General features: G+C 47.1%; 1 protein-coding gene and 1 pseudogene across 1 annotated transcript; both read right to left on the reverse strand.

The window, feature by feature from the left end:
* Positions 1-3,983: 3,983 nt before the first annotated feature.
* On the reverse strand, positions 3,984-4,719 carry LOC136533847 (beta-galactosidase 4-like). Its single transcript, XM_066526360.1, has 4 exons — positions 4,714-4,719; positions 4,498-4,599; positions 4,204-4,409; positions 3,984-4,092 (listed from the first exon to the last, which is right to left on the reverse strand). Exons 1-4 carry the CDS (start codon positions 4,717-4,719, stop codon positions 3,984-3,986), a joined length of 423 nt encoding a protein of 140 aa, XP_066382457.1.
* A 7,069-nt stretch (positions 4,720-11,788) lies between these two features.
* On the reverse strand, positions 11,789-15,211 carry LOC136533848 (beta-galactosidase 4-like; annotated as a pseudogene).
* Positions 15,212-17,001: the final 1,790 nt, after the last annotated feature.

A 17,001-nucleotide genomic window follows, 5' to 3' on the forward strand; every position in this document is an offset into this window, starting at 1 on the left:
TGCGTACGAGTTAGCATGGCTTGGGCGGCTGCAGCACCTTAACTTGCAAGCCGACGGTGACACGGCCATGTGCCGGTGTAGCGGCTCAGGCGGACGCGATGCGAGCGGTGCAGGCGCACGTGGGCGACCTAGCAATCCTAGCCATGACTAGTAGCAGCGTGAGGACACGGCGAGGTAGGTGGCAACGGACCGGTCAGGCATTGGGCCCACGGCGACAGCGACGGTGGCAGAGCGGCTAGGCTCGCTGGGCCCAGCATCCCGCCGAGCGCAGCGTGTGCGTGAGTGCGTGCGTGAGCGCGGCAGTGGTGGTGCGAAGCCCGCACGGCGGTGTGCACGGGTGCACACGTGGGCGAGCGGCGACATCGGCCGAGGCACAGTGACTGCGCCTAGACACTGCAACCGTCCGGAAATGCGTCATGCACGCTTTTTAAAGCACCCCAAAAATCCAATGCAATGTTTCAATTGCTAAACCACCCATTTTACACTCGAGATGACATGTTAGGCTATCAAAACCAGCCATGAAACCCTACCACTACTTAATCCAATTCGCCTACAAAAATTGCCAAACTTGGCCTTGTCAAACCGCTTCCCGACTTAGGAAATTCGACTAAGTCTCGAACGGATTCGCGTCGAATTCGGTTTCCAAGCTATTCGGTACGCTAGCTAGGGAATTTCTTTCGCGGCCTCAAGTATTTCATCGTCACCTACGAAGCTTATACTACAAACTTTATTAAAGTACCGTATATGCATTCTATAGTATTTTTGTTCAATAAAAATTTATTTAAAACCCTAAGTGATATAACACGACATTGAATGTATCTTTCATTTCACGTTTCCGACGATCGTTTCAAGTTATGTACCTTGCTTTACACCCTATATTACACATAAATATGATGCTCATGTATTGTTTTAGCAAAAGACTCTGCGGTGTAACACCGAGGGTGTTACAGGATGGAACGTGACAACTTGCTGACCATGCCAGGACATGACAGGATCAACGGACGTGCTCCCAGCATGGGGCTATCCCTAGCACCGCCTGCCATGTCAGCGGGGCTCGCACAGAGGAAAAGGAAGACCCGATATCTTTGAAGGGCCTCCTTTGCCTCTGGTTTTTCTTCTTTCTCCCATCTGTAATCCCTGCTCTCCCTTGGCCTATAAAAGGGATGGCAGGGCACCCCACTAAGGGATCGATTCAAGACACCACGCATCACATCACACATAGCTGAGCAGCGATCAAGCTCTCAGCACCCACTTGACCTTCCCATCAGAGACTTGGGACATTTCCCTCTCTCGTCCGTTTGTAACCCCTACTATGAACTTTTTGGTGCTAATAACACGAGCAGCAGCCATGAACTGGACGGAGGGGCATTCTGCCCGAACCAGTATAAACCTTGTGTCTTTTTAGCATACCATCCGGGTCAGACGCGCAATAACACAAATTTACTCGTTGGTGTTTGCTCAAAACACCGACAATTACAGGGGTGAAGCTTCCGAGTCTTCATCCGGTTTCTTGGGCAAGTGACTTGTTGATGGATGAACTGTTGAGTTTGTTTGACTTTCCGAGAAATGACAGTTAAAAATGGATGGAGGAATATTTTTTTATATAAATTTGGTCGAAGTTGAGTATGTTTAACTTCTCAAAAAAGTGAGAATGACAGTTAAAAAGGACAGAGGAAGTATGTTCTGACAACCCTTGAAAACAAGGAATTTTAAATTATTTTTTGCAATTTTTTTGAGTGAAACGGGAGGGGAAGCCCCCTAGTGGTCTTTTATTATAATTGAGCAAAAGTTTTATAAAGTCAAATCATAAAACGAAAAAAGATACAAAAAAGATTATACTAATTACACATAAGCCTCTAGCCATTGAACAATGTGAGGATGATAACTTTCTTTTGCTCGAACAATAATCCAAACAAATTCCGTTTGAAAGATCCTCTTGCAGCTTGCTATTGAGGGTGCGATGTTTCTGAAAATGGCATCATTCCTTACTTCCCAAATTGACCAAAGCATGGTAATTATGATTTTCATAAAGAAGGGCACATTCAGCATTGTTTTGGCATGATCCAGAAAAGCAAGGCAGTCCCCCGAATGTGGACAAATGAGACCTAGATTAAGCCAACAAGCTTCTGCAAAAGGACAGAGAAGGAAAAGATGCTCCAAAGTTTCCTCAATGTGATGGTTACATAGTTCACAATCATAATCCTCCAGCACCATATTCTTCCTTTTTAACAGAGCCCTGGTGTTGAGACGGCTCTTGAGCTATAAGAGCATGGTTAATAACCCAGCCAGCAGCGGGCATAATGATACTACCATGTCAGCTATAGTCATCCTAAGAAACACTCGTATGATAGGCTGACTGATAAGCTGGCGTTTAGCATGTGTTTTTAAAGAATTAACTATTTGATACTTTATAGGTGCACATCATCTGCTGTGGCTATATCTTTGTGGCCATTTCATCAAACATGTGAACAGCATATATATACCACATGAGCATACAAAAACACCAGACTAGGGGGTTCGCACGGGATCGTTCGGTGGGGAACGAAGCGCCTTCTTTTCGCCCGCAGCTGGCTGGATGCGGGCTGTCTTGTCAAATTCAGCCCGGCGAAGAGTAGAACGCCGGCCCGTTTTCTCTCTCCTTTTCTCTCTTTGCCAGATCGTGCCTTTTCCTACGTGGCCTCAATTCAGCTGGCTGACTCAACCTTAGAATACTTGCTCTAAGCAGAAGATCTTTATTTTGTTTTGACAGGATGATTGTCATGAGCTGACTATATATGCCTTAGATGGGGTGAAAACTGAAGAGCCCCATATATAAGTCCAGATATCAGGTGCCTTTTGTTTTGTAAAATTTGCTTCTCGACTCATTTAGTCACGAGTTTTTAAAACCTAGAATAGTATATCTTGGTTTACTTGTTAGCCTCATGGGTTATATTATGCCATAAGATTTTTTTTTTTTTTTTTGCAAAGGTTTAACTGAGATTTACAAGACACTTTGGCAATGTAAAGTTTAACTAAAGAGTTCCAGTCTTGTAGCCCACGAGCAATACAGTTCTTCCAGGGCTCCAGGCTCGGTGCTACACATAGAAGTTCCAAAGAAACTCTTTTGGCGCCAACCTTCGTTGGTTTGCCTTCTTCCCGCCTGAAATTTTACAAACAGAAACATGGGTCGGAGCGTCGGACAGTGCCCTGCACATCCTATCCTGCCACCACTCTGATTCTTGCAGCTCAACACCCGCATCCAATCTCATGAATTCGGGCACCAACTTTTCAGATAGGACGCGTGAACACCAGCGGTTTGCAACTTTTTATAATGGATTCTCGTCAGGCTCGCACTGCAGCAGATGCAGCGATAGCAACAGTGTACTGTGCCGACCTCTGCCACTGCAAGCCTTCCCATGCTTCAGTTTGACCACAGTGAATAGTACAGTGCTATACATGTGGAGCTGTTCGGATCGTAGCTAACTGTTTTTGTTACTTGAGTGTTTTGTTGTTTGAGAATGGCCGATAAGCAGGACAACAACGCGGTACGACAGCAAAATAGCAATGGAGTATTACCATTCCATAAACAAATCAAGCTAGATCGTCTTCAAAAACACAGCATGCAGTGGCCTGCCGCGAGCAGCAGCAAACACCTACCGCCAGCATACATACACTGTAGTAACATTCAGAGAATTGAAACCGAAAAAAATAATCCACATGTATGCCGGCCGGTGCAGCTAGCTGCCGTTCCTGCCGCCGCACTGATGGCCGGCAACCACCCTCTCCGCTCTGCAAAAATGCCATCCTCCCCTCTCCTTGTAGTATACCGTTGCTATGATGTGATTTGAGTGTAGTGTACGGTGGTGTCTGTATAAATACCGTCCACAAATACGGCGTGGTTGGTTTGCTCCGCTCCACGTCATGGGCTCAGTAACTACTCATCGATATTCTCACACGTCGGAGTATAGGTACGAGTCAGACGCAATGTGTGTGGCTCGCCATGTTCATGTGGTCCGTGTAGCCAGCGCAACGCCGGCGAGGTCACCGCCGTACTCCTCCAGCAGCACCAGCAGGTTCCCGCTCGGCTTCAGCCACGACCGCGGCACGTGGTACCTGCAATGCAAATGTGAAGAAATGTCATGTGTGCTCTCCGTGAGGAAACAAGCTTGACAGGTCGCCGCACTTCCCATGTTGCACGCCACGGATGTTTCTACGTATACGTACCATCTCTGGGAGAGGTCGCCGCAGTTGGACATGCACTGGTCCTCGCGGTACGTCCCGGCGTAGCTGCACCGCCGGCAGCTGCCGGAGTAGGCCCTGTACGACCAGTACCGCCCGGCGTGGTGCCCGTTCACCCACATCTGGCCCTTGCCCATGCTGCCCATGTCCAGAGCCACAGGATCGCTCCCCGCCGGCGCGTTGAACAAGGCCTGCGCGTTGTACACCAAACAAGGATATTCATCAACACAAGTCACTTATATCATTGCTGCCATATCTTCAGGTTGCTAACAGACCGACCTTATGCCAAGTCAGTGGCTGCTTGCCGCCGGGGCCGGCCCATTCCACGGCGGAGCTTCCAGTCACGGTGTGGAGGCCAAGCGACTCGCCTTTCAGGCCGACCTGCGCCAGGCAAGATTCAGAGTTCAGTGTGATTCTATGATGAACTCATTAGCATTTCTCATGTGGAGAAAGGCGTTCCTTTGTGGATGCCTGGATGGTACAAGCACCTGATACGTCCATTTCTGATGGCTGAGGTCCCTCTTCCCCTCATTCAGGCCGGAGAGGGTCACTGGCCCGAGGACGCCGACGTTCCACAGCTCAAAATGGTTCCCGTTGTTCTACAGCACCACCGTATTAAGCGTTACAAACATTTCTCCGTAAGATGAATTTTCATGACATTGAATTGGCCTATGATAGAACCGTGAAAGCACATGCACATTTAGACCTAGAATACTACACCGAGAGGGAGATAGGGGAGAGAGAGGGCTGGTGATGAACCTGAGCCTCCAGATGATGTCGCGGTTGTGCTAGCCATCGCGGGTTCGGTGATGGAGGCTGCACACGGGCAGCGACGGGTGGAGTAGAGGTTGCACGGACGTCGATGCAGTGAGGTCGGGCGTAGCAGTGGCGACGGCGAGGATCAGCGGAGCTTCCCGTCGCTGGCTGCGCGCCCTCGTAGATCGGTCTAGGGTTTTGTCGGTGGGTTTGCGGCTCACGGCGAACCTCGTACTTTGAGCCGCCGGCCCCCACCTCTCTATATAGCGCAGTGCGACGGGGGCCCACCAACCATGTAGGGTTGGGCGCCCCCGATCAGGGCGCGAGACCAAGGCCCAATAGGCCGTTGGGCCTACTGGTCAAGAGATCAATCTAACATTCTCCCCCTTGATCTCACTATTACTTTTATCTTTAAACTTTAAACTTCAATCCTTTAAACCTTACTCATTTCTTCACAGATGATGCATAGAGCATGTTTCATCGTCTCGGTCAATCGCCGATAGATTTGACAGCTACAATGCACGTCTCTGATCTGAAATAGTTACTTTAACTTTTGGGCCCTTTATAGTCCAAGAATTATAGGCTTTCCCTTAAACCCATGCCGGCTACATGTTCTCTGAACACGTTGGGTGGTAAGCCTTTTGTAAGCGGATCCGCGAGCATCTTTTCGGTACTTATATGCTCAAGACTTATCATCTGATCCCGGACTTTATCCTTCACAACATAATACTTTATGTCAATGTGTTTGGCAGCACCACTTGACCTATTGTTGTGAGCATACTGTACTGCTGGATTATTATCGCAGTATAATTTCAGTGGTCTATTGATGTCGTCAACCACCTTCAAACCGGGTATGAACTTCTTTAGCCAGTTCACCTGCCCCGTTGCCTCATAACATGCTACAAACTCGGCATACATTGTGGACGATGTAGTGACGGTTTGCTTTGAGCTTTTCCATGAAATAGCTCCCCTTGCGAGAGTAAACACATATCCAGACGTGGATTTTCTATTATCTCCCGCATAATCAGAATCTGAATATCCCACTATATGGAGTGAATCAGATCTTCTATACGTCATCATGAGGCCTTTCGTTCCTTGCAAATAACGCAAGACTTTCTTTACCAATTTCCAATGTTCTATTCCAGGATTGCTCTGGAATCTGCCAAGTAACCCGGTAACAAATGCCAAGTCAGGGCGCGTACACACTTGAGCATATTGCAAGCTTCCGACAGCTGAAGCATATGGAACCACTTTCATTTGATCGATCTCATATTGGTTCCTGGGGCATTGAAAATCCCCATATCTGTCGCCCTTGACTATAGGAGCAGGTGAGGGACTACATTTGTGCATACTAAATTTCTTTAAGACTTTTTCTATGTATGCCTTTTGTGACAGTCCTAATACCCCTTTACTTCTATCTCGGTGAATCTCGATCCCTAGAACGAACGAAGCTTCACCAAGATCTTTCATATCAAACTTTGAGGACAAAAACTTCTTTGTTTCCAGTAGTAGATTGACATCACTACTAGCAAGTAAGATATCATCCACATACAGGACAAGGAAGATAAACTTCCCATTCTTAAACTTTGCGTAGACACAATTGTCCTCAACATTATCTTTAAACCCAAAATTCTTTATTGTCTGATCAAACTTCAAGTACCACTGTCTTGAAGCTTGTTTTAATCCATAAATAGATTTCTTTAGGCGGCATCCCAAACGTTCTTTTCCTTCTATGACAAAACCTTTCGGTTGTGCCATGTAAACATTTTCCTCTAAGTCTCCGTTGAGAAATGCCGTCTTTACATCCATCTGGTGTAATTCCAAATCGTAATGTGCCGCTAATGCCATTATGATTCTGAAGGAATCCTTACATGAGACTGGAGAAAAGGTCTCATTGTAATCAATCCCTTCTCTTTGTGTAAAGCCTTTTGCCACAAGTCGGGCTTTATATCTCTCTATATTCCCTTGAGAGTCAAGTTTTGTTTTGTAGACCCATTTACAGCCTACTGTTTTGGCTCCTTTAGGAATTATCTCCAAATCCCAAACTTTATTTGCATTCATTGATCTCATCTCATCTTCCATGGCCTCAAGCCACTTTGATGAATGGTCACTTTTCATGGCTTCTTCAAATGAGGTGGGATCATCCTCCATTTGAAATTCTTCAGTGTTGTACACTTCATAATCAGCAGGAATAGCTGATTTTCTAACTCTTTGAGACCTTCTAGGGGCCTCGTCAATTGGCACATTTTCTGTTTGAGGCTGTTGTTGCTCCCCCCTATGTGTGGCAATAGGTTCTATAGGATCCTGAGCCACAGGTTCCTCATCATCATTCATTGTTGCCACAGGCGGGATAACAACAGGTGCTGGCACCACAGTGTCTTGTCCTGTTGGTGCAGCAATAGCGGGTAGTGAGAAAAATGGCTCATGAATGATCGGAGTGGGTGCAAACACCCGCTTCTCTTCAAGGTCAATTTCTCGAGCTACCATGCTTCCCCTTATCATTTCATCCTCTAGGAAGACAGCGTGTCTCGTTTCCACAAACTTTGTATGTCTGTTAGGACAGTAGAAACGAAAACCTTTTGACTTTTCTGGGTAGCCAATGAAATGACAACTCACTGTTTTGGGATCTAGCTTCCCAATGTTTGGGTTAAAAACTTTAGCCTCAGCAGGGCTCCCCCACACACGCAAGTGGTTAAGCGAGGGTACTCTTCCTGTCCACAACTCATACGGTGTTTTGGGCACCGACTTACTTAGTACTCTATTGAGAATATGAATGGCGGTTTTTAACGCCTCCATCCACAGACTCGTGGGTAAAGTGGAGTAACTTATCATACTACGCACCATATCCATCAGGGTACGGTTACGCCTTTCAGCTACTCCATTCTGCTGAGGTTCGCCCGGTGTTGAATACTGGGCGACTATACCATTCTCTTGTAAGAACCTTGCAAAAGGTCCAGGAACTTGTCCATATGGGGTATGCCGACCGTAGTACTCTCCTCCACGGTCAGACCTGACTATCTTAATCTTTAAATCATGCTGATTTTCAACTTCTACTTTAAATATTTTAAATTTATCCAACGCTTCTGTTCTTTCTTTAATTGGATAAATGTAGCCAAACCGAGAGTAATCGTCTGTGAATGTTATGAATGAATCATAACCATCCACACTTTTCACAGGAAAAGGACCACATATGTCTGTGTGAATAATCTGTAGAATTCATGTGCTTCGTTTGGCATCTTTCTTAATTTTCTTTACATACTTTCCTTTTATGCAATCTCTACATTGTTCTAACTCTGAGAGCTCTAATGGAGGAAGAATATCATTCTTAACTAGTCTTTCTATTCTCCCCCTCGAAATATGGCCTAAACGACAGTGCCATAATTTCGACAACGCATCTTGAGCTCTCTTTCGTTTTCTGTTTCCATTGTTCGATGAGGATACATTTTCATTCACATCACATACGGAATTAACATTTTCACGAAGTGATAACAAATAAAGCTCGTCTTGTCGGAAGGCAAGACCAATACATTTATTATTAAACAATATCTGACATTTGCCATTTCCAAAGTGGCAATCATAACCATCATGGTCCAACTTTGAAACACTAATCAAATTTCTTTGCAAAGAAGGTACATAAAGAACATCTCTAAGAATAATTATGAAGCCATCAGCAAGCTCTAACGGAAGATCACCAACGGCCTCAACATCTGCTTGTTCTCCATTTGCGACTTTAATGAAACTTTCGCTTCTTTGCAAAGTTCTCATCGAACGGAATCCCTGTAATGAATTAGCAACATGAATAGTTGCACCTGAATCAATCCACCAAGTAGATATTGAAAACTTTACATACAAGGATTCATTTACGAACGTAATAATGTTCTCACCTTTATTCTTCATAATCATCTTTAAGAAATCAGGACAATTCTTTTTATAATGTCCTGTCTTCTTGCAGTGGAGACACTGGTCTTTAGCCACTGGGAATTGCTGGTTCTGAGACTGTTGCATGGGACCTTTTCCAGATGATTTGGAGGAAGAACTGTTATTATAGTTCTTTTTCTTATCTTTTAGGTAGTTGACAGAACCACCTTGTGAAACTTTTATTCTTTCCTCCTCCTGCACACACATGGCAATGAGCTTTTCCAAATCCCATTTTTCAGGCTGTATGTTGTAATTAACAACAAATGTGTCAAATTCTTTGGGCAAAGAAGCAAAAATCAAATGAATAAGAAACTCATCCTTGAGTGCCAAATCCATTGGTTTGAGCTTAGATGCCAGATTGCTCATTCTCAGTATGTGCTCTCTTATGCCACTGCCGCCACCAGAGTACCTTTCTGTGACCAGCTGCTTGATCAGCTGGGTTGCATATGTCTTTGAAGAGCCAGTGAACTGACTCTTTATTCTGTCTAGGTACTCTGTGACCGTGTCACAGTCTGGAATTGAGCCCACAATAGCAGGCTCAATCGTGTTCTTTATCACTGCCAGACACTTCTTGTTGGCAGTGACCCATTTCCTATGCTCAAGGTCATAGGACATCTTTACGGGAGCAAAATCCCGCTCTCTGTTCTGCCATGCAGTATCAGTCTCATCTGTTTCCCTCACCGGTGCCTCAGGTTCTTTAGGGCACGGTGTGGTGACAACCCAGTCCACCTCAGCGAGGATAAAGGCCAGGTCTATCTTTTTCTTCCACTCATTATAGTTATCGCCTTTTAGAGTGGGGATCTCTTTGATACAACTCATTAAGTTGTATCCTCCTGAAAACATAATTCAAATAGGGTGAGAACAGAAATAACAATAATAATTGCATGCCTTAGTTTAACGTTGGTCAAAATTAAAACATACAATTATTTTCTACACTAATTCTACATCACCGTTGGGCAGAAATAGAATTAATGTATAACAAAAAAGCATTATAATATTGTCATTAATCAACGTTGGTCAGAATAACAACAACATTATAATCAATTTAAAACATATCCTTTTTCAAAATTAAATTCTCCCGTTGGTTCGAATTTAATAATGAAAATTACATCTTTAAATACGCAGCGGAAACTTTAGCATTTTATAATCTTTTTCCTATTTTCCAGAAGCAAAATTTACTGTGTACTGAACAAAAAATATCGTTGGATAAATTTTGTACAGAAAATTGTCATAAAAATCAATTCAAATCGATCAAACTGTTTTCTGGAAAATAAGAAAAACAAAACTGTTACTTTACTGTTCACTTGGCCATTTCGGCCCAGCCAGCACACGCGCGGCCCACCTTTTCTTCGGCCCATGGCCTTTTTTTCTCGCGCGCGCGCGCCAGCCAGCACTCCCGGCCCGGCGGCTTGCGGCCCAGCCGCGCGCCCCAGCGCTTCCCCGCTATTGCGGCCCAGCCGCGCGCCCCAGCGCTCCCCCGCGCCCAGGCCGCAACCTGGGCCTGGGCCGAGAATTCGGCCGCGCATCCATTCCCGCCTGGGCCTAGAGCCGGCCCGATTGATCGCCACCGTACGTCGCGATCCGACGGTCGTCCGTCGATTTCGCAGGGATAAAAAAACCCCGTCGGTCGGCGCCTACCCGAGAAACCCTAGCCTCATTTCTCTGCCTCCCCTTCTCTCTCATTCAACAGCGCAGCTCGGAGAAAAAACCCGCAGCAGCGGCCGTCCACCGTGGCCGAGGGAGAAGAAGGGCGGCACCGTCCAGCGCCCTCTCGCCGGCGTGCGTGCTCGCCCGAGGCTGAGCACGTCGCCGTCGAGGGGCCGCAGGGTGGTGCCCTGTTGCCGGGACCGCTTGGCGGGGAGCAGCGCGGATCTCGGCCCTGTCCCGCGTGCCGTTCGGGAGCGACGCCGCGGTCTTCTATCCGCGCGGTGGCGATGCCGCCGGCGGTGGGTAAGAGCCCAGGTTGGCTTCTTTTAGGGTTAGGGTTCCTTTTTAGGGTTAGGTTTTGGTTTTTTTTTTTTTTTTTTTTTTTTTTTGAAATCGGTTCCTTTTCTTTTCCCCCGCTCGCCGGCCTGCTCGACGGCGAGGTGACCGAGCCACCCTCTTCCCCTTTCTTTGATTCATTTGTTCGGATTTTTGCCCGATTTGACGATTAGGGTTAGGGTTAGGGTGGAGACGGCACTGTTTTCTTTTCCCCGAATCACCTTCGGGTTTTAGGGTTCGTTCTTTGTAAGAAAAACCGAGCCCTTCTTCTTTTCTCGGATCCGACGGATCGAGTTAGGGTTCAACCGAAAGTCGGGTGACCCCTTTTCTGCTTAGATCCACACTGGATCTAATCAACTTTTCTTTTTCTAATCGGTACCCGTTCTAGATCCACAAGCTAGTATGGCTCTGGTACCATTGTTGATTTTCAGTGGATCAACTAGAGTAGATCTAGGCCGGTGAACTCATAGAACCGTGAAAGCACATGCACATTTAGACCTAGAATACTACACCGAGAGGGAGATAGGGGAGAGAGAGGGCTGGTGATGAACCTGAGCCTCCAGATGATGTCGCGGTTGTGCTAGCCATCGCGGGTTCGGTGATGGAGGCTGCACACGGGCAGCGACGGGTGGAGTAGAGGTTGCACGGACGTCGATGCAGTGAGGTCGGGCGTAGCAGTGGCGACGGCGAGGATCAGCGGAGCTTCCCGTCGCTGGCTGCGCGCCCTCGTAGATCGGTCTAGGGTTTTGTCGGTGGGTTTGCGGCTCACGGCGAACCTCGTACTTTGAGCCGCCGGCCCCCACCTCTCTATATAGCGCAGTGCGACGGGGGCCCACCAACCATGTAGGGTTGGGCGCCCCCGATCAGGGCGCGAGACCAAGGCCCAATAGGCCGTTGGGCCTACTGGTCAAGAGATCAATCTAACACAATAAACTTACAGGAAGGCCCACTGCTGAGCTTAGGATGGAGATCTTGTTGCTGCCCTGCCACATCTTCACATGTCCATTGAACGTAAGTTTCGGGTTGTCATAGCCACCATAAACAGATCCTACAACATAAACATTCTGTCAGTATAGTCCTGGTACTGGCCTGATTGGTAACAAAATGCTGCTAGAGAGAGAAGTTTGTACCATATGACCTCCCATTGACGAACACCTGCATCGAGTGTCCAGCAGAGTAGACAGTGAGCTGAGGCCACTGGCCAGACTTCAGGAATTGTTCATTGGCACGAATGTTGACACTGCAGTGAGCATGATTCAAAGTTTAAAGATAATCCCTCAGGTTTCAGAAAGAAATGGTTGGAATGATGAAGCCTTATCAAGGCCACTAGGCCAGTCAGTCACTCACTGGGTGGTGTACCACAGATAGTCCGACTTGTCCCATGTCAAGCTGAGTTGCTCGACCAGGCCATCCCTTGTAAACGCACTGTCATCCAGCGAGTTTGTGTCTTCGCTGTAGGACTGCCAAGCAAAGTGTAACACCGGGTTCATCTTCGGCAGCAGAGTTGGCTCCTTCACCTACACAATTATCACATTTTTCTCATTACACTACATGATCCCATTTGTCCTACAGAGAGAATGAAAGATTCAGCCTTCAGTATGTTCTCACCGTCGCAGTGTTGAAGACCGCAGTTTTGCAGTCAGGCAGAATGCTGATGGACCAAGCAGGGAGATCATAATGACGCCCATCAAACCTGATTTTCACAGCAGTCTTCATGTGATAGTTCGACAGGAACGCGGCACAGGCTCCATTCTTCGACTTGAAGACATATGCCTGGAAAGCAATTGTAGGATCAATCCATGAATATCTCCTTATGTTTTCTTGTATTTGGCAACCAATTGCCATGTGGGAAAATTCGTAGCAAAATTTAACCTTCTCGTAGTTTCCGATTGATTGTGTTGTTGGATCGCCAGAAATCAAAGCAGGCTCGGCCTGCTTGATAGCCCTGTGCAGGTCCCTCAGATGACCCCATTTTGGTTGCCTAAGCAGACCTGAAATGTACATCCCAGACTTTTCAGTTCAGCTCAGCCCAACTCATGTGAACAAACAGGTAAAACCACGCTGCAAACTTCCCAACAAATATCTCTGGATGACAACCGAAGGGAATTCAAGTTTGTTAAAGATGGCAATCACTGCATACCAAATTCATCGATGGGGGCATCATAGTCATAGCTGGTTGCGATGAAGGGGCCACCGGCCGTGCGCCCAAAGTTTGTCCCTCCATGGTACTGCATCACATTCAGAACATGCAAATGTGGTCACAACAACAAGAATAGCATTGACTGCAACGGCAGTAATGGTGTGACCAGCATGGCTTCCTTAGCTTTCTCACCATGTAGTAGTTCACGAAGGAGCCTCCTTTCTGAATGAACCGTGCCACGGCGAAGGCCAGGTCCTCCACAGGCCGGTGAGGCACCGCGCCACCAAACTTGGTAAACCTTTTGATATTGTAAAATTACAAAATTAGACCATTTTTAGATATCGAAACGTTTTCACGGGATCGGCATGACTTGGATCAAGAGAAGTACCATCCAGTCCAGGCTTCGGTCCACATGGTCGGCTTGTACTTCTTGTTCGGTGTGAAGTAGTCGCAGTAGAAGCCATTGCAAGTGTTGATCTGCAGTGATCAGTTCACACAATGTAAGAACTGAAAACAGTTAAGCTGCACATAACAAATTCAGGTAATTGACACCAGCCAGCCACGCCACCGTTGAAGGTGCAGGAGTAGTGCGCGACCAAACATACCACAGGGTCCGGGGCGTCATCCTGCTTGCACATCACCCACGGCACGCCGGTGTTGGTCCCAACAGCCATCTGGGCTGCCCAGTGAGCATACGGCTTGGCGCCACTGCCCACGACGGACTCCATCGGCCCAAACTCGTTCTCCACCTGCGCATAGTGGGCGGATGAGGCTCCAAGTTCTGCTTCAATTTCGAGTTGCATTGCAAGTTTGAACTAGAAATGTGACAGTGCACACCTGAGCCATGATGATTGGGCCTCCCTGCCACTCGAATAGCCCCTCCGACTTCATCAGGACACGATCTTCTCCACGAACTTCTGCATTGCGGCCTGCAGTAAAAAAAGATGGAATCAGGCACATCCCTCCCCCATCCCCGCCCAATTGGTGCAAAATGAAAGAATAACATAAATTTATTTCGTTGTCATAACAAAAAAAAATCTCTTTGGGTGAAAGTAAAACAAGCACACTACCTTGAAGGGGCCATTGTCTGTCCTGAACTTGATGCCCGGCACATACTTGAGCCAAACAGGAAAGCCACTGAAAAGAACAGACATCGACTGCAATGTGAGTACATTACAGTAGTTCTAGTAATCCACAACCGAATTACATTACAGGACCAAAAATTCATAGCCTGCAGGAGACAAGAGTGTTGGTGGTGGTGGGTACCCGAAGTTCCACTCGGCGCAGACGTAGGGTCCGATGCGGAGGTGGACGTAGAGGCCGGCCTGCCTGACGAGCTTGACGAAGCGGACGAGGTCGTAGCGGTCGGCGAAGTGGTACTGCCCCTGCACCGGCTCGTGGCCATTCCAGAAGACGTAGGTCTGGATGACGTCGAGGCCGCCGTCCTTGGCCTTCTGGATCAGCCCGGGCCACATCTGCATTCGACTCGGCCGGAGAGCAAGAATCAGTCAGTCAGTCGAGGTGAGAGCCGCCAGCGCCGACCAGCTTCTGATTTGAAGCGGATGAGCGCAACGGCAGGCAGGCGAGGCGACCTGCATTTGGGCGAGGGAGGCGAAGAGACGGGCCATGGACACGGAGGCGAGATTGTACGAGTACGGTACCTCCGGGGTGCTTCTCGGGTAGTGGATAGAGCCGGAGATGAGGATACGGCGGCGGCCGTTGATGACGAGGGAGCGGTGGTCGTACGAGACGGCCGCATTGGCCGCCGAGGCCAACAGGGAGGCCGCCAGGAGGAAGACGGCGAGCAGGATGCGACTACCTCCGCCTCCGCTGCTGCAGGCGGCAAGAAGAAGCGGCGCTGCGGCCATGGTGCGTGCCCGCCGCCCACCTCACCGCTCCTCTCCTCCGAAGAGCAAAGCTCCCAGAGTCCCTGGCCTTTCTCGCTCCTGGAGAAGCAGTGGCCTGCCGCTTCTTGGCGGAGCGGAGTGGCAACGGGGAGGGTGCGAGGTGGTAGCGTTTTTGTCGAGAGGGGCCGGCAATGGCGACGGGGGAGTGCGCGAGCTTTTATGCTGCTGCTCTGCTTTTGCTCGTTGTTTTATCCTTGTTTGTGCGGGCCGCTTTTGGATGGTTACCGCCGGCGGTGAGCTGCCGAGCTTGGGCTGTGGAGTGTGTGTGTGCGTGCACGGGAATGGTGGAGTGGAATGGGTGGGTGCGCGAGAGAGAGAGAGAGGAGAGGGGCTTTTATGGTTGCTGCCAAGTCGAGCTCGAGCTGAGCTGACAGCCGAGTGAAGGCCGTCGTGAATTAGCAGCCCGCCTGCCAATGGTTGCTAGATTTATTAGCAAGTCTTTTTAGATCCGATGCTACTAATTTTAGCTACTAGTCCTCTGTTCCAAATTACAACACTTCACCGGCAAAACACACACAAAAAAAAAGGAACACGAGCAGGTGCTTGGTAAAGCTGTGGCCCCACCTCTTTGTTGCTCTACTTCATTAGCAGGTTTAGAGTCGCTAACAGGTGCTAATAGTTCGTATACACTTTCAACTCACTATCAAACATCTATTAATAGGTAGATCCAAATAGCACCCGCTAAAAAAAATAGCTAACTAAAAATTAGCAACTATTAGCTAGATAATTTTTAGTGCTAATAGATCCAAACAATCCCTAAGGGTGAGAAAGGTATTACAGCATAGGATGCCTCTTCCTACTCACATCCTAGCCACGTTGTTGTGTGTAAGCAAAGCATGTCTCACGTTTGCTTGGTTGCCACGATAGTTGCAGTAGCAAATGATACAGGTTATCTGGCTTGTTGCTCCTCGTTTCCGTGTGAATGAAATGCAGTCCTCTCTATGTCCGGCTTTGTCAATGAAATGGTGTCAATAAAACAGGGGTTTAAACTCTTTCGAACTGCATGCAATTGAATTGGATTTCTAAATTTTCTGAAGCAAACATCTCTTTGACTTTGAGTATCTAGACTATATATATACATTAAAATAACATACATTTTTGTCTTGAGAAATACTAGTTTTTTTTCTTGAACACGCAAAAGATTTGCGCGTCATTGTATTAAGAAAAGAGAAGTTTTGTTACAAAGCGCTTTGCTCGCACTGCAGGGTCTCGAAAGGATTACAATGAAGCTCATGCCCGCCCTAAGGCCATACTAACTAGGCTAAGGCCATGTTCGCTTCGCTGAAAAAACAAGGTAAAATACTGTTTCGGCTGATTTGCTGTGAGAGAAAACACTGTTCCAGCTAAAAAAACTAAAAAGTACGGATTATAAGATAGATGAACAGGACCTTATACTAGGTTCCATAGCACACTATAGCTTTACTAGTTCTTTAAAAACGCATAAAAAAGAAACCAATAAGTTGATGAACAGGGAATCAATAAATAGGTACTATAGAAAACATGTTTAAAGAAAACAAGTTTAGAGAGACGGACACTAGCGCAATACTGTTGTGACTTTGTGAGTACTGGTTGCATGCAGGTTGCAGCAACAAGCCCACTATCGACGTCGAGAGATAACCAAATTTACTTTTGATATTGTTATCTAGGGGCTGTTTTAATTCGGTGACTAAAATTTAGGAGGTGTTACATGAGGGTATTGTATGGAGTGTTCAGATACTAATAAAAAATAAATTACAGAATCCATCAGTACTCTACGAGACGAATTTATTAAGCCTAATTAATTCGTCATTAACACATGTTTACTGTAGCACTACATTGTTAAATCATGGACTAATTAAGCTAAAAAGATTCGTGTCGGTGTTTCGAGTAAACACCAACGAGTAAATTTGTATTATTACGCGTTGGACCCGGATGGTGTGCTAAAAGACACAAGATTTATACTGATTCTGGCAGAATGTCCCTACGTCCGGTTTGCGGCTATTGCTCGTGTTATTAGCACTGAAAAGGTTCACAGTAGGGGTTACAAACAGGTGAGAGAGGGACAGGTCCCCAGTCTCTGATAAAAAAGTTGAAAGGACG

Source organism: Miscanthus floridulus, unplaced genomic scaffold (assembly GCF_019320115.1).
Source record: "Miscanthus floridulus cultivar M001 unplaced genomic scaffold, ASM1932011v1 os_1252_2, whole genome shotgun sequence".
Taxonomy (NCBI): domain Eukaryota; kingdom Viridiplantae; phylum Streptophyta; class Magnoliopsida; order Poales; family Poaceae; genus Miscanthus; species Miscanthus floridulus.